Here is a 23,148-nt window from a genome sequence, read left to right on the forward strand (position 1 = left end):
GCCATGACATGACCAAGAGTCACAATAAAGATTGTTATTAATTGTACCCGCGTTTTCATTTACGCAATAGCTTAACCTTGTTTATCAGTAAAGATATTTTTCATAACTTATTGCATCATTCATGAACTGTAAGCATCCTAAAGCACCTTTGCCTATATTGTAAGAGCTCTCCTCTTAGAATTAGATGATGCGTAAACCATATCGGTGTTTGCCTATCAATAACCCAATAACATGAGAGACCACGACATGTTTTGCATTTGTTCTCTAAAACGAACACTACAAGGGTCAAAAAAGAGCCGTCACACCAAAGCAGTTGCAAATCTTATGCTTGACATTTCACGTCTAAATGATGCCCCAATGAAGGCAAATACTGGCAAAAATGCTGCATTAACGTTTTTGACTTTGTATCCGCATTGATATTCCGATCATGAGGCCAGATGTATCGCTTGATTTCGAGTCAACTGTACTCGTAGCTTATCTATGGTCTAATGGAGATTTGAAGTCTCATATTTGACCTATTTGTTCACAAGATGAGGTCAAAACTCGGCCAAAACTTTAAAATGGAATAAGAATGATAAAAAGGTAGCTTCAGTAAGTATAAAACGCATGGATAAAGTCAGTAGCGACATCTATTTAACCACTTCCTTGAGTTAAAGCTCCTAAGACGTTTACGCAAAAGTAAGACAAAATTAAGAAATCATCCATAATATTATAAAATCGAAGAAATGTTGGTGAGCTTCGGGGAAAATGTATGTTCGGCTTGTTTTGATAAATGTATCTTATATTATGTGTGATTTGTGGCTTGCTCCAAAAGCAACTTTAGTGCATACATACTTCTTTGCCATGAAATGGAAATTATCAAACCATATCCAAGAAATTAGGCCAACAGAATGTCATAGGGTTTATATCGAGATTGTCCGTGGCTTTCTAGATTTTTCTATGGCAAAATAATTGCATTCCAGGGTTTTCCTAAGTTGAGCTAATGGTCTCCGTCTTTGCACAATATTGCCGGATGCAAAATTTTAGCATCCCTATACCGGAGGAGTTGAGGTGTTAGGATATAATTCCTCCCCAAATTTGAAAGCTGCCATATCTTTATATCACCAACACTTCTGAGAGACATTTCAAATAGTGCTATAGCTCCCGACACATTTGAAGCCCAAATTAAGATTAAACAAAAAATGTTATACTGTATGCCGAGAGTACATCAAAACTTTCGCCATCATCATTGCCTATCAGGGTGTGTTAAAAAAATACTTTTTTGAAATATAGGTTAATGATTTTAAAAAGTGTATCTTTGTTAAACCTACTTTATCTCATATCAAGAACTAACAGCTCCTTGAGCATCAAAACAGAACTTCTTTTAAAATCTCACCCACAATCTACCGAATATTCTGTATGTTATTTTACCTACAGCGGCACTAGCATGTGACCAAAATGTATGCTTCTGCTGAAAAGCAAAACATCCGAAGTATGAAAGAGTCACCATTTATTCTGATTTTAAATTTTTCTTCCACTTTCTTGGAGGATGAACATAAATTTGATTGGGTTAAATGCTGGCACTAGGAGGAAAAAGTTTGTTCAAGGTGACATGCCATTCGTAGTTCAAAAGTACATTTGGAATTTTAAGACAAAATTTTGAGAATTCTCAATTCTAGCTTTATGGACCTTGTCCTTAAATTTAGCAGAAGATGGAATGGATAGTTCTTTTGTACCGGTTTCCAGGTCTAAGATTGGTGAGGCCGTTTTGACTTGGTTAAACCAACTGTTGTCAAAATTTCAGGACAGAGTACTCAAAGCAAAAGAAGTGCTCCTGTTTCCAAATAGTGCCCACATACAATCTATGCATTTATTTTGACACATTTTCGCTCAAACTAACCATTTGACGTATACTTTATTCGTTCATATCTTGTCATAACGAAAGGTTAAAGCTTTCGATACCCCAGAAATTGACTTACCTATGAAAAGAGGAATACTTGTTTATAAAGCCATGCGCGAGGAAGCTGAACATTCTTAGAAAAGAAACTCTTTTGTGTTAATGGCGCAGAAATGTGTTTTCCAACTGATGGGAGTGAAAAACAATCTGGCCAGCCATTGTTTTCCCACTCGACCCTTTTGGAGTTTGGACCACGGAAGGAAAAATATCACGCCAGACTTCTTGTGAAGGAAATGTCGAATATTTACGATGGTCATGCTAAAAATATGTGTCCCCAAAGGCAGACCAACGAGTAAGTCGATTGAACATATGAACGTGTGCAATTACTTTGTACCTTGGTCCAGAATGGATGTTTGTTGATTTCGGAACCAGGGAGTCAGATGAAAGTTGTTCAATAGATAACACATTTGTGTGAACCATTTCTTTTCAACATCTTGATATCCGACTTGCCCTAAGCCTTTAGTCTTAAGATCCAACCATCAACCATTTTCCGCTACGATATCTTCAATACACAGAGAACCACCTTCTCATGGTGGCTTCAGCCATGGAACAGTAAAATGTCATCAACACACTCCAAAGGTCATTGCCAAGAGAACGACGACCTTCAAGTCAAAACCATTAAGACTGCGGCCATGATTGTCCATGAAGGTCGGCTGCTCGCACCTCTTCCCACATCAACAACAGTTCGATTGAAATATCAAACGTCTTAATCACGTTGACTTACCACCCAAGGCGGCAAGTAACCTAGCTTTTTAGAACTACATAGGTTACTCGCCCCACTGTCATTCATTATCCAGTTCTACCCAACAATAGTCAAGGCAAGGATCGGATGTATCGGCCATGCACTGCCCATCAAGAGTCTTCCCCTTGCAATAACTCGATCCTCTTTACATCTTCCAGATCTACATTATTTCAATCTTCTTATAGGGCTTCCTTTTTTGTTGCCAAATTTCGCCCAATTCGTCCCCAAACCAATCGATCACCAAATTCGTCAAACGCTACTTGTGCGTCCCTCAATATGCTAATAATGCATTGGCCTATTCACGAACGTCTAAAACAATGGACTCCTCTTGGTCACATGGACTCTGAGCCACTTTTCGAAAGAAAGTAATAAAATAAGAAACGTAGACATCTCCCATTAAAGGCAAGTCATTTTCACACTCTACTTTTAAATTGGCTTGTTTCAAAGTCATTATGTCAGAAGGTTGTGTAGCTGACCAAGAGCAGGCCAAAAATCGTATCTTATGTAGTGATTACTACATAACTTTGACTACATCTTCTGAGTTCCTCAAGCAAATTTTAGTGCTCAGGTTTGGCCAAGTTCACTTATTCGATAAGATGTTGTGATCCTTTCAAGTGGTAATTGCCAAAAAAGTGAATGGTTCTGGAAATACGAAACTTTCGTTTCCGTTCTTAGTCCACATCACTAGAAATCCGTGGCTTATTTTATGTGCAAAACCAAGCCCTCCTTCACAATAGGGCTGGCCAGGTCAGTGTCCAACAGTCTTTAGAACATAAAGTTAAGGCAATGTCTGGACACAACTTGCTCTTTGCCTTTTAAGATTTGTTGACAGCTTATTGTCCTTGACCAGAGATCTTTTCCAAGTATTTGTGGTCACATGCCTGTGACCGGCTTTCGATCAATTCCACTTTAGACAGAAGCTCACAAAAGATCTGTTTGTCCTAGCCTATCGCTTTTATATATTTACCAAAATTTTCACCATTTATTAATAGCAAATTCTACTTATACAGTTTTCTGCATACATTCCGCGCTCTAACCCAAATCTAGTCAAATCTTCTTTAAATAACGTTTCTAGCATCGTTTCCTTTTTTTTATGTTTATGATTCCCATGCAATTGGTTCTCTTTACACTCCATGAAATTGTGTCCAATTGAACAAAATAAAAGCAGCATAAAAAGTGCCCTATTAATTCTTAATAACATATTGTATGATCCATGTGCCTAAAAGTCAGGTGAAACTACTCGAAAAATGTAATGAAGCGTGCTTCAACACGTCCAACTCAAATAAGGTAGATACACAGATGGATGATCCCTGTAGAAAGAGAAATTTCTATAATAAATTCGTCAAACCTTTAGCCGCTTTATTTTGGACAGATGTCATTTCAATCGAATCCATGCTGAGCCATCAAAAAGGCCACAATGACAACATTCTTGTTTTTTATCACATCTTACAGAGAACTGTTGTCGACGATCCCACGTTAGTTTTTGCTAGAAATTCCATCTTGCTCGTATACTTGTAAAATGACCAAGAACGTGTTTATGATTGGTTGCAAAAACAGGCATAATACTAAGCAGTTTGACCACGGAAGTACAAGGCTATGGTTTTGATCCCAAGGAAAAAGACAAAGCGACCTTGTAACCTAAGATTTTGGTTCTTTCAATAATTTCGCAAAAGCATAAAAAGTTTGTCACGGAACCTCACCCATGTCTGTTCCGAAATCCAGCTGTTTGGGATCCTACCGACTCGTTCATTCGCCGATCCGTTCTCACAACTTGAGAAATCTCCAAAACATGCTCGCAAGAATTAGAAATTGCCATTCCTTTCTTCGATTTTTTCATTTTGCCAAAATGACGGCTAGTGTTATCTGTTCCTTCCAAAAAGAATAAACAAAGCTGTGAAAATAAGCTGTCAAGCTGTTTTTTTGAGGCCCAGAAAAGAGAATGATTTTGGTGACATGATTAATTCTTGATAAATGTTATTCAAATATGATTTGACGGTCAAATATCCATTTCCGATGAACCTGTGGTCATTCCCGAGGATAAGATAAGAATTAAAGATGGCTGTGATAACGGGTCCAGAATACGATTTGGCACTTGACCTGTTCTTTCTTCTTTGAAATACGTAATTGGTGTTTACTGATGATCTCTAAATGAACTATCTTTGTTTATTGACCTTTTTTCTTCTCATCCATTAAGTGTTCTCTCCGTAAATTGATATCAGTGAGAAAGGGAGGGGGTGTATCACGTGTATGACTTTGTCTTTTTAAGTGTGGGACTGTGTCTTCTTGAAGATTAAACAAATTATAGCTTCGATTAAACTTTGAGTTTCTTAATAACCTTGAGGAAAATATGCTAGCAAAAAATAAGCAATTTTAGGGCCATCAAGGTAAAATATCTCCTAAGAGTAACCAGGAACAATGATAGTACTCTCAAAAGAACAAGCGTCTCGTTCCAAGATAGCACAAAGGCAATATTGGTACCCCCGAGGTTTTTGCCTTAGAAAATAACGCGTTATTGAAACCGTTCCACTCAGGATTATAACAAGTGGAACGGTAGAATCAAAGCTGTTCACAAAACCTCGAATAGCTCAGGCTGTTTTCCTCGGCAACCAATTCGTTTGGCCTCGATAATCTCAGGGGAGCAATCGATCACCGAATTACTGAATGCTCAGCACTCACTCCCGTGATGGATGAGTACATAATTCTTTCTTTGACAAGCGTTATTAAAAGGAAACATGATTGTTTCATTTGACATCGTCTGCCTTATGGAACCAGCTAAAAATGACATATCAATGGGGAATATGCAATCCCTTGATGATCCAATCGGCCATTATTCATGTGCATTGTATACTTATCAATTTCAAGCACGTTCCGCTTGGAACAGAGTAGATGCAAGAGTACTTATGAGACCCTCTGATGAAGAGTTGTGTCCTCTCCACGCCCTGAGGTTCACGCCCATCTTGGGAGTCCCTCAATCGTCACGTTGCTTTGGTGGCGCAGCCCTTGAGTTGAGTTTTGCATCGTGTACGGAAGACGCGACTATTTTCTTCGCCTCTTGAAGCGCTGCTTTTCTTTCGTCATCTCAATTCTGAACTTCCTCGGCATGGCGGCGTTTCTGGAATATTAATGAATTGCCACTGGAACAATTTGGAAACCCGGCCAAACTCTCACGACTCTGATGTTTTCACGCTGTCATGTACCCTTGTACCATAATAGACGATCAGAAATAATTCAAAACTTCCACCAAAACCCACAGCTGACACAACTCTGTGTACAAAAGCGGTGACAAATTTACCCCTAACATGTACTATGCAAAAACTAAATTTAGCTATTTTTTTCCAAAACGACACTTTGTTCGTGCAAGCAGTTTTCAAAAATTAAACTTGTATGGTTGTTCGGTGCCAAAACTACACCAAAAAGTCAAATTTCTTGAACTTAAAAGTATTGTACAATAATGCCGTAATGCAATAATTGAAAATTTAGTTGGATCGCGATGAGTGTTGTTGGTGGTGGTGATGTTTGTTTTTATCAATTCTTCTCTACCGAAAACAATAAGAAGGACCAAATCAAGGCGGCAAATTTGATTTTTGTTTTCATCGGATATTCTTCATTTGATCAATTGAAACAAAAAAGAGAAAGTTTCTGAATGGTATTTTTCTGTCACAAAATTGAATACTAAATTGAATGGAACTTATTTAGAATAAATGATCTAAAAGAAGGCTGTACATCTAAATCCGCAACTCAGAGAAGGCTGATCAGATCAACTGAAATGTAGTTAGGTTCCAAATCAAATTTAAAAAAATATGTATTCTTATTTTTCTTATGAAAGTACCGATAAATTGTACTACATATGACAGGTCTCACCCTCTTCCTGGTTATCACATGGCAAGCAGTCACCCTATTGACAAGACCATGCAAATCATCAACTTCCCAACAGTATAGATGAATTAAAGAATTCTTACTTTGGAATGTTTTGTTGTGGTTTATCCTGTTGTGACCAATGTTCTGGTCGTGGACGAAGCGTGGTGCTCTTCTTTTTGTATGACTGGCCAAGGGCAAAGTGGAGTCTCATTCCCCTGAGCATCACACTATTCAAGTATGTTTATAGAGGCACCGAAGGGGTCCTGCCACCACGTCCTTCTTTGGGCGTACCAAGGGAGCCCCCCAAATCCCGGGATTTTGATTAACTTGCAAAAAAGACTCGGCTTTACTTCACGCCCTGATCAAGGCCAGAAGTCGTTTTTGGATGGTCTCGCTTTGGTTCTGTAAAGGATGGGAATGTGAGTTGGTGGGCGAATCTTGAAAAGTATTGTATGGTATTTTGCCACTCTTATTTGGAAGTTGGAGTGGAATGACATTTTTTTCAAGATGTATGCCAACGGAGCACCGTGGGTCCAAAGTTGGAGCCGGAAGGCAAAGCGATGTAAGTGTCAAAGCACTTGCTTCCACCCCATTAATTCCATTGATCTCAAGGAAATAAGTTTGAACCCCGGGGTTGCAAAAAAGGGGAAAAGACTCAACCCAAAGCCGGGCAATGAACGAATTGGGGGCTTTCAAAAAATCCGAAATTGCCCTTGTGACGTGGAGGCAACCAAATCCACACTCCAATTTCCACTCTTATCCGACAATAACTCTTTAATTGTGCGAGTAAATATAAAAATAGTTTATCTTCCAACCAACCTTTCTTGAATGATGAGAATTCTTATTCATGGGTATGTGTAAACCCGAACTCATGTTCCAAAATACAGTTAGTCACTTCATATACCACTCTTAGTACATATTCGTTCATCGAAAAGACAAGTGTAAACATGGAGTAGTTGCCTAATTCCTCGCATTCCTCTACACTGCTAATGTTCCAACTAATGGCCTGAAGGCGTTTGCCATTTCAAAAAGACGGATCCGTCGGAGAAAAATCCAACAGATCCCTGGGCATTCAAAGGCTCGTTGTTCCTCGTTTCACATACACAAACACACACACACACCACACACACACACACACACGTGCCCCTTCACTCATTCGCTCGCTCAGCAATCCACAGATGTAAAGCTCCTTCCGTCTTGGCTCACCCAGACGGATTCTCAAAGACCACCACATCAGTGTACCGTATATGGCAGGGTCTTCCTTTCGATCGCGCTCGCGTCTCTTCCTCATGGCATACGAAGAGAATAAGGACGGAACTAGGAAGGAGAACGTGCGGCCTTTAGCCGGTTGGAAAGGCGAAGACCACCAATGGTTGGTTCGTGGACTATCTTCGATTTCGGCTTCAGTCCCTAGTTGTGAGTTGACGGGTGAATTGCAAAGGAGAGCGTCAATTTGTGTGATTGCTTCAACTGTTCTGTCAGCGAGTGGTTGGTTGTTGATTCTGGGCACATCAAGGACACCAAGTGAACAATAATAGTTCTTTCATCTGGCACAACAACCCGTGATAGGGACGTCAGCTCCTGCACGAAGAAAGATGGTGATGGATTTTATAAGCAATCATAAACTTGAGTTTGCTGGAGTGAGATTGCAAAAAGAATGTTTATGATCCATAAAAGGAGCGACGTTAATGGCAAGGTCGGTTTGGAACAATCTCCATCGAGAGAGGGCCTCTTCAGTGTAAACGAGGAAGGGTAAAAAAGGGGCCAGATCCTATCGTTGACTTAATCTCCATTCCCACAAAAAAGAGCAAAGTTATCCATCAAAAAAACTTGAGCAATCCGTGTACCAGAGAGGACGCGAGTGTCAGCAAATGCCGAGTGAACCCCGGTCCATCACCACCAAACCCACCGTTGATCAAATGGCACAAAAAGGCCGGGACTATTCTTGTAGATCGTGGATGGCCATGGATGGGCTTGTTGCTTTAGCCAGCCACTTGCACACTTCACTTCCAGTTTGATCCGAGAAAGAGGCCACGAGCGAGTCGATTGGTATGTCTAACTGAGTCTGTGTGTGAATGTGTGCTCGTTCCAAATCTGCTGAGATGAGGAGGATGAGGATGAGCTGGCGAGGAGAAAAGTTCTGCTAGTTTTTCTCTGGCCGGAATTTGTCTCATTATCCTACAGAGCTTTGTTCTCCCGTTGGCTCTGATTTCCTTCATTGGACCAACGCAAAGGAGAGAGAGAGAGAGAGCGAGGCATCTTAAAAAAGGGGATCTCCTGAAGAAAAGAGGAAACAAATCAGCTCTATCAACTCTGACGAAGGAAGACGAATAAGAACCAACCTTTTTGGCAACACCACACAGAACACAAATAGACAAGCGCCAAGTTGCCGTACCTCTTATTTTCCAACTAGTTAGAGGGACCCACATCCACCCATCCACACACACCCCACTCGCCCACTCATCAGCACTGAAAGAAAGAGTGGCTTTCAACCATACCAAACTCTTGCCAAAAAGACAAAGCAGCCTGTCACGTCCTTGTGGCTTCGAAAGAACCCAAGAGAAAGTGTTCCCTTTTTTTCTCGAAATAAGTGTCTATCTCACCCTCAAAATTCCATTAAAGTCCCCATCATAAATAGAGTGCAGAATCTTGATCTACCTTGACGTTTACTTTGTGCCTCATCAAGAAGGACCGACTGACTTTGTCTGGTGCAGTAGCCATCTAAGTGAGCTAACCATCCAACCAGCCAGCCAGTTGCCATCCCAAGGAGATCATGGTTCCAAGAACAGATCCCCAGAGATTAGGGATGAATTCCATCCTGTTCTTAATCCTAGTTTTGAGCCTCTTAATGAGAGGGATTGAGTCGAGCTTCTCGCCAAGTAATGGCTTCCTGAATGAAGAACCAAACCTTGACGGGGATTCCTTTGCATATGAAGGCGCCGCGCCCTTTGACGAGACCAACTCCAATAGAATCTTCCACCACGTCAGTGACTTTGATGAGCAAATTCTGGCCTCTCCCAAAGGTAAGCAAACCCAGGCTTTTTCAAGCTTCTAGAACATAATCCTCGAGGATTGATTCATTGGCCGATAAGCGGCCGCAGAATAGACTTCATGATTGTGGAAACCTGCTCGGTTTTTCCACTTTAACCTTATCTTGCTTTCAGGTCCAAAAACAGATTTCCACTACGTAAACTAACGCATAAGTACATATTCATTCATGTGGGCCTAAATAGAGCCCTCAGTTGTGAAAGGCTTTTTTTACGACGGTCTCATGATGGCAGTTCGTACCCGTTGAAGGGAATTATGGGTCAGCCTGGCATGTTATCAGTAAGTGTGTTTTGTAGACTTGGAGTTCAATGACTCATGAATAAAGCACTCAAAACTTTTTAAAGGGCCCTGATGGCACTAGTGGGTCGGAAGGGGACCCTATAACCCCCACGTCCAAATATTCATGGCACATTTGCCTTTCCAGAAAATCCCCCTATCCCACATGCACAATAAAGACAGAAAACTTTGGCCGATTCCTTCATCTTCAATAAACATTGGGGCCAAACACCTGGAATAAGAACGAGACCAAGATATAGCACATCCTCATTCTCTCTAGGCCGATATAGGCCACTATCATCTTCGTTTTATCCCACTTGCCATCAAATGGTCATCCCCTTTGGCCATTTTGTCCATATCATTAACTCGTTTTTGCATACCTTTGGCCGAGAAGGAATCCAAGCTGATTTTGCAACTTTCCCCGGCCCTGCCACAAATGGAGGACTGGGTCCCTGGAGTTGGAGGTCCATAACTTTGGTGGCGTGTCCATCGTATGGTACCGTTACATCCACTATAGTAGATCCGAATGATGCCTTAAGTAGAGCTTTGTTGACACGTAAACTTTGACACGAGAGGGAAAAATTACAACACCACGGGATACAATTCTTATTTTATGTTATACGAAGAACTGCAGACCTTAATATCAGAGACATTGCGATACCAAATTCAGTGTTCCAATTGAGTGGTTCTAGCCCAACCAACTTAGACATAAAGTGAGCCCAAATCCGTCCCAATGAAGGAGCAGCTCTGGCTTCAACAACAACATTAGCTCGATTCGTTCCATTGGGACCTTATTGTTGTTGTTCCATACATGGAACATGGCACACTTTTATGCCCCCTTTCACTAGGACGGCACAAGAAGGGTCTGGGCTAAGAGTTGCGGAGAGAGGGCCTTTTTCCATGAAATCTCTGAGATAAGGCTTAAGAGGAAGAGAGCGGAAGCTCGCTTGTCTACGTATTTACCCGTACGTAAGTACGTACGCTCTATGTGTTTGTGTGTGTGTGTGTGTGTATGAGGGAGTACGTGGGTTGGTACTTTACTACTTTAAGAGGCCAGCCACACTTGATTTACTGGTACGCTTTCATAACACTGTACGTACTTTGTTATTCGGAGTGTAGAGTGTACCCATGTATTTAGATTTGGATCGCTGGTTGTTTTTATTACTGTAAATAACTCGGGTCATTAAATGAAGGACAACCGTACATGTTTGTTGTTCGTAACATGGTCTTTATTAATGTTCTGGTTAAGACAATGGCTTTGGAATGTCTGTCATGTGGCTATGCATGCGAGGTGATATAAAACCCGGGCATTTTATGCTTTTTTTCTTCGGCTTCGAGGAGGAGAATTCGTCGGGTGAAGGAAAAGAAAACTGCAACAAAGCCTATGTCAAAACAATGTTTCGAGTAAGTTTGAAACGTCGAAAAAATCATGGTCCATTGGCTCCTTGAGCAATTTCTTGATTGGAACACAACCCCAGCCAAACCAAGAGTTATTCTTTATAGAGAGCTATAACACACCAGACGAGAATTGGTCAGTCATAAAAGCAAAGGAGATAGCATCTCAAATGGTCCCTTTCTACTGTTATTCGCTCGATGTTTCAGTATTTGGGTCAGTGAATTGGCTTTGTCAAAAGGCGGGGCAAATACAGTTTCATGTTCCACGTTCCACTGAATGGACGCGCCAACGGAGGGAAACTGGAACCTTTGACACCATATGTATGTTAAATCCCAGGCTTCGACATTTTGCATAAATTAGAGCCCGACTAAAAAAGTTGAAGGGATTTAATCCCATGTCTTCCGTGTGCCTCCTGCCTTCTCTTGTCCATGAAGCCATACTTTGTTGTTCATGGATGAACACAAAAATGTGTGGGTGCGGAAGCCTTCAAGTTCATTTCAAAATCGGCTATTCGAAGCTTCACCATTGGAGGAAAGAAAGCCAACAAATCAGTGAAACAACCAACATGAATGGCTCAGCTTCAGACTGCGGAGGCCAAACGCGCCGAATCTAAATATGAAATATAGTCATTATAGATAGATGTTCTTGATGAATTGGTCGCCATCCCAAGAAGTTTCGGGCCAACTTTTCACCCCCTTTCTCTCAAGGCAATTTGTCGAAGACGACAACCGACGCCATGGTTCGTTCGTGAATATGAGTGGCGATTATCCCATCACCCACCCGACCAATTCCCGTCAGCAATCTCCCAATATTCAAACTTTTTTATGGTGTAGAGAAAAACTTTCCTCGTTCATGTTTGATCTTGGTCGCTCTTTCGAGACCACATGGATCACGCTGATAAACTTAAAAGGGTGGGAAACACCAATTTCGGTTTCCCCCAGGAATGTCCTTGAATACTATTTAAAAAACTGGGATTGAGAGGGAGTAAAAAGCTTACTATTTATTTCACTGCATAAGCCACCATGGCTTGGTCAAAGGTGATCTCATGATAGATGGCCGGGGCTTTCAATATCCACACATTCTGCACATTGAGGCATCAAAAATGGGATTTCAAAAACTGCATCGCCTTATTGTTATTCAGGGATGCCGAGTTGATAAAATGCAGGGACATAAATCGGGCCATAAATGCTCTCGTATCTGTCCAAGATATTTTATGAGAATCTCACAAAATTCCGAGCCCGACGACTTAATTTTGATGATTGAATAAACTTGCTTATGTGTTGAAGTGGCAGTTTTTCTGCTTCAAAAAACAGCATCCCTGACTATGCCTCTATGCACTTGTGCACACATCGTCCTTTAAAGGGCTGAAATTGCATTTATCTCGAATGTAGTTATTGAAGTTTTCATCTGCCACTGCATCTTTTCTTTTCTCGCGAGTGTGAAAATCGAAAAATGGACTTGACCGTGAGCGATGCCAAATTGTCAGATTCCTCAATTCAAGGGCCAGCACGCATTCCGGTGTTGCAACCACCAGCATAAGGGTATGATAAATCATCATAAGACGAGTGTGAGGTAGGGTGGTTAACAATTAGATTCCCATTACGCTCTTGAAAGTGTGCCCTTCATCACCTCATTTGAATCTGGTGTCGACTGCCGCCTTTGGTTTACGCTCTCTCCCCTGTGAATTCTCTCTAATATAATTAACACTCATTAGAGGGCAACTTTGAGAAAGCCCTAAAGGACTCATTGTCGACGGGAGTTAGCATGAGGCTCGAGGATCATTTTGATAGACCTACACGAACGTCCTAGTACCACTGCAGCAATACTAATACTCATTCTAGCTAACTTGGTGCTATAAAGAAGGCGTCCCACTTCAAACAAAACCCCACCACCACCAAAACAACAACAACAACAACTAGAGAGGTCATAAAAAGCCATATATTCAGGAGCGTCAATGCAGAATCATGAGAGTCAGTCCCAAAAGGAGGTGGCCTTGTTTGCACACCCAGCTTCAATACTTTCAAGGCCGGGAAAAAAGAGCATTCTTTGCGCGGTCTCTGTCTTGCCCGATGGGTGCACCTCTCAATATTGCCCAGGGGGAAAACTCAACTATTATTGGCACACACGTGTAAAAAGAGGGACTTGATCTAGTAAGGACGCCAATTGAAATGTTAAGGACGTGATGATGGTTCTATCCATGCCTCATGAAGATACAAAACCAACTACATGGGTGATGATGATCAGAAATGTGGATCTGGATACCAAAAAAAAATTCGGTCGCAAATCCAATGTCGTGCCAGAAAAACTCATCACGCTTTAGCAATGCATCAGAAAGTTTTGACAATAATTTTCAAATGACCAACTTTTCCGAGCTGCAATTCATCGAGCAGAGGAGGGTACTAGGCCTTTGATTGGAGGGCGACATGTTGTTCCGTACGCGTCTTCATTATTAGCAAGAGTTGCAATTTGCTTCTGCACAAACAAATTCCACTCATGACTGAACCACACCTTGTCCCAAAAGTTCCCGTCCTTGGCTTCAAATCTATGAGTGCAATCTGACTTCGGCCAATGGTTGCAAATTACGTTTAGACTTGTGAATCAAGGGTCATTGATTTCCTTTTGTGCAACAATTTCGGGACACTCTGCACTCCTCATGAAAGTTTCTGCAAAGGGAAATGAAAATTGTCCAATGAGAGAGAGAGAGAGGGGGGGAAATAATAAAGGAAGCGATTTTGTTTTTATCCAAGAATATCCAACTTGTGCTCGCAATGACCAGAGTAGCTGATTTCTACTCTCATTCGTTCACTCGATCGCTTAACTGTTCAGCTCAACAACCTGTGTACGTTTGTACATGTAAGTAATGTTTCTGTGTCTCTTTGGTATCACCGAAACCGAAAAAGAGGAAGGCGGCATATCCGTAAGTTAGTTACGAACCTACACCTTTTGTGCAACTGGCACTACATCATTGTGATAAACTTGTATTTTATGTAAATGAAACCCATTCATCAAGGTAAACCTTTGCCAGAGAGATAAACTGTCTTAGGATCTGGAAGAAGTAGGAAGAGGAATCATTAGCCTAGGAAGTAGGAAAAGCACGAGTAACTTTTGTCAAGGTCGGAGTGAAACCCATCCATTCACTCACTGAAGCATCCACCTGCTAGAGGAACACATGGTTCATCTTGCTCAGAATCCCGGGCATTTTCCTGTTCCAATGAGAGCCTCATACTAGATCGTAACGTGCAGTACATAAAGCTAACAGATTGACTGTTTTCCAAATGACTAAACTTGATGGGATTTACTCAGCTTGATCTGGAATATGGCGACGACGGTGCAGAGGAGATTGCGTTCAAGCCAGACATCGTAGGAACTTGGATGATTTCTCTGTGAAGGTCCCTTCCTGATGGTCATCCTAAGGTTGATGGATCATCCCATTGCGTGTCTGTGACGACAGGACCACCTCTAAACTGGACTTTCGAGCAATTAATGCACCTTGCAGCTTGCATTTCCTTGCAAACGACTCCCTGGAAACTGGCTAGAAAACAGCAATCAGCCTTCAAAGGCCAGGCTTTTGCACACATAGTCCCTTTTTCCCCTACAGCTGCTCTCCAAGGGATCCAGTAGTAGGTCCAAAGCTGAAAGGCACTACTAACGACAAATGAGTGCCAAAGGAAATCGGTGGTCTGACTAGCTGACTAGCTGGCTTGGTTGCTTCTTCAGTTCCACATCCCCATTACCGGATCCATTTGCAAGTCTGCAAGGTCGGGGCTTTCAAGGAAACATTCTCGCATGAAGGCCAACAGATCTATGACACATTAATTACCCTTCGCAGCTTTTGAACCTCCAGGGATATCATTGGATGTTTCCTTCAATGGCTCACCAATCTTCATACCTTTGTATGTCTGTGTGTTCTCGTAGATTAGAGGATGGGACCCGTTCTCAGTACACACCAATTGCTACACACAACAGAGTGTGGTCCACGTCGACACTGAAGGACCAAGGCTTTTCTCCGAGTGGCGAGTAGTCCTTGCTTTGGCATGTCCCCAAGGGTTTGTCAGGCACTCCTACATTTTTAAGCGGATATATCTGGCAATTTCTTGGCAAAATTGGGTTCTCTAGGGCCTAGCTGACTTCACACTAAGAAAAACCTGTATTCACTTCCTCCTTTCGGAGCTTCATGGCTAAGTCTCATGGGAGCATAGGGGAGTAAAAAAGAGAAACCTGGGAAGGCGCTTCTTTTTTTCTTCTTCTTCTCCTTCTTTCTCTCTCGTCGAAAACGAAAACGCCACTTTTACAATGAAATCTATCCTTTTGAAAAACAAGGACTACACAAACACCTCGCACTTTTCTGCCTTGCTCTTTGAAAGGAACTTGGATCCATAGATCCTACTTTGAAACTAGAACCGCCTTCTTCTACTCATGAATGACGAGATCTTGGACAACTTTTCACTCTCAAGCTCGTCTAAGAGTTTTTTTCTAGAAAATCTCTCGTTGATGATATATAAACTCAGTGAAGCAAAATATCAAGGCCATGAGACAAGGTTGTCTAGGAATGTTTGGCTTTTAGCTTGTGTGATCAACTTAGTCTCTCAATAATCACGCTAATCACATTAATGTCTTGGTATCTTGACTAATCAAGGAAAATGGACGGATACCTCAGTCGATCAAGAGAGATTGGTCCACTCAATATATTGGGATCACTGAAGGGTCTTGTTATCAAGTAAAGGATGGAACTGTCAAAGTTGGAGTGTATGCTAATAACACATGGCGTTCCAGCTTCATCTAATCTAAAAAGTTATCAAATGGCAATAATCATGAGGCAACGTATCTGAACATTTTCCTTGATCTGATCAACCCCTGCATATCACCATGATCTTGATTCATACCTCGACCAATATGAAGTACATCGCGATCGCGATGATGGGGACAAATGCCATCATAGAGAAACCCCTTACCCCATCCCGGAAGTTTTCAATGGAGAACTTCCAACGTGAATGGCGAAGTTTGGCATTGCCAAAAGCCAAAAAGACTTCAAAACGAGCTTTGCCTCTTCCGACATATAAATTGAGAGAGAGCGAAGGCAAACGGACGGACGACAATGGAACAACCTGCATTTGGGGGCCACTAAAATTGGATTTCGGAAGTGCAATTGCATCAAAGTCCTTCAAATTTATATCTTGGAACACAACTCAATCAGACCTGGATTAGGAGGAAGATGACGACCCAGATTGGATTGGCTCCAACTTTTCAGCCCGATTTTGGTACCAATTCGGATTGAGCCTTGGACACGGTCTTAATCTAGAGTGCAGCACCAATTCCATTCCCTCGTGCCTTGGAAGCTAGAATTGGATTAAGGTTCAAAAGCTAATAGTAATAATAGTGGCATTTGGTTCTCCCTCCATAAGGACGAGCGCCAAAGCGGGTTATGAAGTTTCATCAAATAAGTTCTTCAAAGAACGAAACGCCGCCGTGGTGTTTATTTTGAGGATGGACTGTACGGACTGTACCCTTTTAGAAGGATCTTTCATTCAACAGAGGCTTGTAAAATGGTTCACAACAACCAACCTAACCAACACATTGGCTGACGCGTGGACTTCTGAGAGATCGAGAAAAACAACAACATACTAAATAACTCAGTGAAGAACATCGCTGGGCTTGGGGCTACCAAATCTTTCTGGCGCTTGTACTTTGCCAGAGACGAATGTATAATATCATGCCGTCAACTAAAAGTCCACGTTTCATTCATAGCAAGTGAGTGTTCACTTCAACTAAGAAGTCCATGCCTAAGGGAACCAACAGCCTGACCTTTTATGATACGGCCATATTGAGAGGAGCTCACCGAGGCACAACCCAGTGAACACCTTTGTTGTTTTAGTGTCCAAAATATTTATGGCTTTCGACTACCCACCTCATAGTACTGATGTTGATGGCCGTTAAAACTTCCACTCCACTTTTGGTGTAAAACGGCTTTCCTCGAGAATCTCAGGGAAGGCAACTGGAATTAATCCTCAACACTGTTCAGGTGGTATGCATCTTTAAGAATTAGACACAATTGATTCTCATCTTGAGCACTGGTGTTGCACTTGACATCACCGAATGCAGTTGCACTTTTCAACCTTCCCTCTAGCATCGGGAGAAGATAAAAATGCACTTCCAATTGGAGGATGGAAGAGGGATAAGTGACCGGCTTAGAAACGGCAGGGATAAATGCTTACCCACGAGTTCCAATATTTTAATCCTACTTGCGGACTAATCTTTCGAAAGTCTTCACAACTCAATTTCAATCAAAAGCTCCTCGGTGGAATTCTTTATCTGGTCAGCCACGTAACTTTTGCATTGTGACCTCCCGAAAGAGCGGCCGAAAAAGATTTCTCGAATGGGTCTTTGTTCAGATCCGTAAGAAAAAAAAGACGTGTCCTTCCTTTTCCTTTTCCTCCAAGTCCAAAGGCCTCTAGGAAGACGAAAGACCCTCATTGAACGGAAAAAACTGCAAGGCACGGAAAAGAGATAAAACGAATAGCCTTTCAAACAAATTGCAATTATCATTGATGAACTGATTGTGCAGCTAGTTCTGAGAATCTTACTATACGCTGCATATCAGATACATATCACATGACATCAAAATACTCAATATCTAAAGACCAAATTACTCCATGCTCATCCAAAAAAGCCATGCTCACACACAAAAGAGGATTTCATGTTTGCGTTTCATATTTTCATGGTGCGAATGGCAGGAAATCCCAGTTGGAGGCAGGGGGAAAGCGAAATATTCTCATTGATGTCTCCCGCAGGTCTCGACTGATACATTTGTCAGACATAAATGCGCGGCACTAGGGCGCGATCCTGTTGAACATCGTTTTTTTAGTCTTTTTGCGCCTTCTGATTAATTTGTTTATTGATTGGATGGTTTGAGCGTTTGTTTGGAACCTCAAGTAGGGTTTGGGTGGCTGGACCATTGGTGGCGAAAGAGGTGGTGACAAATGTACTAGTATGAGCAAATATGAAAAGGCCCTCCCAATCGGGACAGAGAGGCCCCCAAAGTACACTAAGACACACTCGTGTAGACTTCACCCAATTTCTTATGGTTTGTTGTCTCTTGAAGTGGAACACTGCTTGAATATTGGAACAATGAGAAGTGGGAAAAAAGTGGAACACATGGCCCACGTGTGTTTGAATGTGAGATCCGCGAAGAAGAGTCAAGTCTGACTGGCAATGAGAAACCGGTACTTTTTCATGTTCCATTGCCTTCCGTGGGAACGGTGAAGGCTGAAGATTTGGAACTTGGCAGTGTTCCCTTCCCCTCATGGCAATGGGATTGTTCGCCAGACTGTCATCATTCATAGGCGACAGAATGACTTTTGCCTCTGTTGGAGACTTCTTTACGAGAGCCTTCAAAAATGGATTCAATTAATATGAAAGCGAGTAATTTACCCGACCCCTGTGGTGAGCCCACTTCTTACGATATGCCAACTGTTCCATGAGGATTCGTTTTTACTCGGTTCTTCCATTGATTTGTCTCTTACCTTGCCTGGAATCACTGAATATTTCATGCAGCTCACGGTGAAAACTTTCACAAAGTCGGGAAAATAATCTGGTTTGCGAAAGATTAAAGTGGAACTTGTTTTTGCCCAGGAATTAGCTTATTGGATTATCGAAGAACCCTAATTTGATTTTCGCTTCAACTCTCTTTTCCACTTTTTTCGCTCTCTCTCTCTCTCTCTCACACACACACACAGGTTGCAAGTGAGCACCGCTTTATTTGACTTCAACTAGCTTCATCTTCCTCCTGTTTCAATTGAGACCCATTCAAAGGCTGTACCAAACATGAAAACAAACAAAGCAATATGCAAAGCTCAAGAGGTTCCCTAATGTCACGCCATGACCTAGTTCGAACATTTGAGGAAGTCACCTCCAGCCCAAGAATAGCAGCACCTCATTCGTTCAATAGTGCGAGTACTACGAATGTAGAAAGAGATAGGGACGAGGAAATTCTCACATGTTCTGCTCCCCTTTCTGTGTCTCTCCCCCATCAAACGAGTTCTCCAAATGGAGTCATAGTAGTGAAACTCAGGACTGTGGAATTGGTTTGGTAGCGTTGGGTCCCACGAGGTTGCCACAAATAAGGTGGTTCTGCACCTTAAGAAATGCGGGTAAACCTGTCAACTTTAGAGGTTCAAACTTTGCCATACAGTCGCCTTCTCCCTGCACCCACTAAGATTTGTGCAGATATTACTATGATGATGAATTGAATTGAGCCTGCTCTCTCCTTGTCACCTTCACGACCCAAGCAGACGCGAACACAATGATCCTCATCCCTGGCCATGAATACTCAGAGCTCTACCATCACCTTTTGTCACATTTGGATGACACTGGGGGATCTTGATGTCGTAATCCGGGCTTTAATTGCTGCTTCATAGTGGAGAATCGTTAATTGGAAAGGAGGAAATCGAAATGAAGACATTTAATCTCTCCCCCTGACTAAACACGGAATCTGCGCTCCAATAATCATAATCAGAAACAGGGTCCACAGAGGAACAGAGTGACGGGCAATGTTGATCCCAAATTTGGAACTGGATTTCCGTAGTGACAGGCCAATCTAATCAACTGACGACTGGCAAAACAACGAGAAGGACAGATTCAATAATATTCCAAGGCAATGAAAGGCACTGGTAAATATTGTTCCCTTCTGCCAATTTGGGACAGCGCGTATTGACTTGTCTATCCAAGGACCAAACTTGCTGCTTCATATATCCTCGAGGAAATTTTGTGAACCAATCCGTGGTTCGCTCCTACAAGGTCTTCTTTCTCTCTGTGTGGAGTGAATGTGAACCTCCAATTGGCAAGAAGCCTTCCTTCACTTTCTCCTAGTGCCCGGAAGAACAGAGCTCTGTATTCATTTCTTTATCCAAACAATAGAAGAGATTGGGGAGGATGGTCCCATAGCTTTGCACACAACCAACCAACCAACCAACCAGTCTCTCGGATCCATGTTCCTCGTCATATTCCCCAAGTTGGACAGCTAAGCAAATACATGCCAATACACTTACTATGCAGTACACACTACAATCGACCCTCGCGGTTCATGGTTTGATGGTTCTGATTTGCTTGGATTGGCCGGGGTGAGCCAATGAGTAGGAGATTTGTTGATTTAAGGAGAACAGATATCCACAAACAAATACATACAGAGGCACGCACAATGGAACTCTGAGCTGACCAAATGAACTCAGATCAAAAGAGCTCTCGGGGAAAAGTATTATTAGGAAATTGATAGACGAGCAACAAGAACACGCGTCCTTCCCTCGTTCAATTAGGGATCAATGTTTTTCAGTGCCGATTATTGCTTCAACTCTCCAACATAAGCTTCGGATTGTGGGCGGCCATAACATAGCAAAGGATCCAGATTGTTCCGAACAATTAGCAAGGGCTTTGTCCTCCGGAATCCTTGCCAATCCTTCAAACGTTCATCAGTCTCTGCCTCGTTCTTTGAGGACGGGCACAAGATCTTTTGGAATGAAGTGAAACCACTGAGATGGAAGAAAAACTTGATAAATTGAGGGCGAGGCATGACGTTAACAAGTCTACGAAGATACTCTTCAGGGGAGGGATTGACTTCGGGAAGTTTTCTGGCCTTTTTCCGTAAGCTGCTCTATTGGATTATGTAGTACGTTGGACAAACATCTAATCCCAATGCAATCCTAACTATTCCATTCTCTGAACTAATTTCAAATTCTAGCGTGGTTACCGCACCTTGTGGTTCTTGAATGATAGTGTAGAATATTTGAACGTGCCAGGTTTTATCGACTTTGTGCAAAATGTAGGAAAAAATGATCCGGTCGAAGAACGAACGACCATGGTTCTTCGGTTCGAAATGTCAATGAAAGTCTCGATGCCATTTAATCCGTCTGAAACTTTCCTGCTTCCCTCTCATTCTTCCCGAAATGGCATTCAATTCATCTCAAGCGAACTTGACTGGTGGAATTTGGCCTCGCATGGTAGCAGTTGTATTCTGCCTACACCATTTGTCTCCAAACTATTTCAAATTGTGGCTAGATTTATGTCGGATTTCCCGGATAAGCACATCGCCGACTGGCTTTGGCGAGTCAGTTGTGGCATCCCTGTATAGTACTCGGAAGGCTGGTGCATGTACAAAGGGGAGAGTCCACTTCAGATAAAACTTGAGGCCCTCCCCTCGAAATCCCAGAAAGGCAAGCACTAAGAGAGCAAGGCTGGGCTCCTTTTTTCGTCTCTCATTCTCCTCCCATTCAATTCGTCTCAATGAAAAATTGGAGGATGAAGAAAAAATTGCTGGCTCTTTCCGCAAATGTGGTTTAACTATTGCCAAGATGAAAAGTAAGTTTGAGAGGAAAAGAAAGAGCGAGAGCCGCAATGATTTTCGATTTTGTCTCAGATTTCCTTCAGATCCTTTGTTTAGACGTAGACCAAATTTTCGAACGAGCAGGCAAGATACGTGGAGAACAAATAGGAAAAGAAAGTTTCTTGCTTGCTTGGTAATCAGACTTGACTTTGGGTGTCTGCTCGAGGATTCCTGAATGCAGGTCAACTTGTCAGGTATTGACTCATGGCGTCTACCCAAAAGATACTTCATGGAATCGATTCGATAAGACAAGAGACGGTAGCCATTTCATGCGACAAAATCACGGCCAAACTTCATACAAGTAGTAGGTGGTAGGTAACGCCAAGCCAACTCGAGACATTGACCTCACTTCTCATTCTGGCTTCATTTCTTGCCTTTCTCAGACGGAATGGAGCACTAGGTCTAATTCTATTTCGTGTGATATGTGTCCTCATTCGGGGGGATTGAGACAAATGTATTTCAATTCCAATTACTTCGCCCTCTCCCCCTCCTCTCTACTTTGCCACCGTCTACGTACTGCATATAGTACGTACAGCACATTGGTACAATACAGTAGTCTAGCCATCAATCCTCCTTCCTGCTAGCAACTAAAGCCACTGAAGTTCTGGCAGTGTATCGAACTTTTGAACGCTCTTTGACTGTCTCGAAACATGGGTCATTGGATTGAAGAGTGGGAACCTATGGCAAATATACGTTTCAGAGCGATTCTCACCTTCAACGGAATTGTATTTGCTTTTTTTTGCCTTTGTGACAAGCTCCTGTCTTGGGTTTCGCAAAACCGATTGATATTACTCGTTCCATTAGGGATTCTTGGTCCAAATACCAAAAGGACTTTTCCATGGCATTCGTCTCTTTGGGCTGGAGAATCGTGCTCTCTTTTCCCGGGTTTGGTCACATTCTTTGCATTTCCTTCCCAGCTCCTTTTCAAAGATCCTCCTCAATCCGAAGAAAAAGAGGTTTTTAAGGACTTGGTTTGAATTCCAATTGCCAAGTAAATCGAGGATAAGGGAGGCTCTTCCCTATTCACATGAGCAAGTAGCAACCCTTTCATTGCTCAACCATGCCAGAAACCTCCTTGAAAATCAGTGTGGTGGGTGATGGTTGGGAGTTGGGACTTGGGACTTGGGACTTGAAAGATGGTGCAACAACCATCCAGGGTTGGAGGCTGAGACGGCTCTTTTCAGTCTTCATTCAAATGGGTAAACAGTCGTGTGGGTTATTTGGCGGCAATTTATCTTGTCTGTGATTATTCAGACGGTTTCTCGAGAAGGAGCTTATTTTCTCGACAACCTTATCACCGACGACGACGATGACGGCGACGGTTGAATCCTTTCAAAGGCGATCAGTAAATAATTCAAAGCTGCCTTGGATCCTTTTCCAAATCCAAAACTCTTTGTCGACTAAAGGGAGACAAGTTTATGTCTTGAGGAAGCACGACGTAAATACTATATAGACTCGAGTGTTGGAATTTTCTTTGCTTTAATCAGCTCTTTCCTACCATCACGTGGAAAACTTACCCT

The 23,148-nt window shown here is 42.2% G+C and overlaps 1 protein-coding gene and 1 long non-coding RNA gene across 2 annotated transcripts in view; one reads left to right on the top strand and one right to left on the bottom strand.

Moving 5' to 3' along the window:
• Positions 1 to 5,222: 5,222 nt before the first annotated feature.
• LOC131883661 (uncharacterized) lies at positions 5,223 to 7,911 on the bottom strand. The gene is made up of 3 exons (XR_009373630.1): positions 7,779 to 7,911; positions 6,638 to 6,938; positions 5,223 to 5,790 (listed from the first exon to the last, which is right to left on the bottom strand). It is a non-coding gene; the product is annotated as an uncharacterized LOC131883661 (long non-coding RNA).
• A 38-nt stretch (positions 7,912 to 7,949) lies between these two features.
• The window catches only part of LOC131883659 (tyrosine-protein phosphatase 99A-like), a 48,246-nt gene continuing 33,047 nt past the window's right edge, over positions 7,950 to 23,148 (top strand). Inside the window, exon 1 of the mRNA XM_059231173.1 lies at positions 7,950 to 9,559. Coding sequence (XP_059087156.1) covers positions 9,310 to 9,559 — 250 coding nt within the window. The 5' untranslated portion in view covers positions 7,950 to 9,309. The remainder of the gene's footprint in view (positions 9,560 to 23,148) is intronic.

This window comes from Tigriopus californicus, chromosome 7 (assembly GCF_007210705.1).
Source record: "Tigriopus californicus strain San Diego chromosome 7, Tcal_SD_v2.1, whole genome shotgun sequence".
NCBI lineage: Eukaryota > Metazoa > Arthropoda > Copepoda > Harpacticoida > Harpacticidae > Tigriopus > Tigriopus californicus.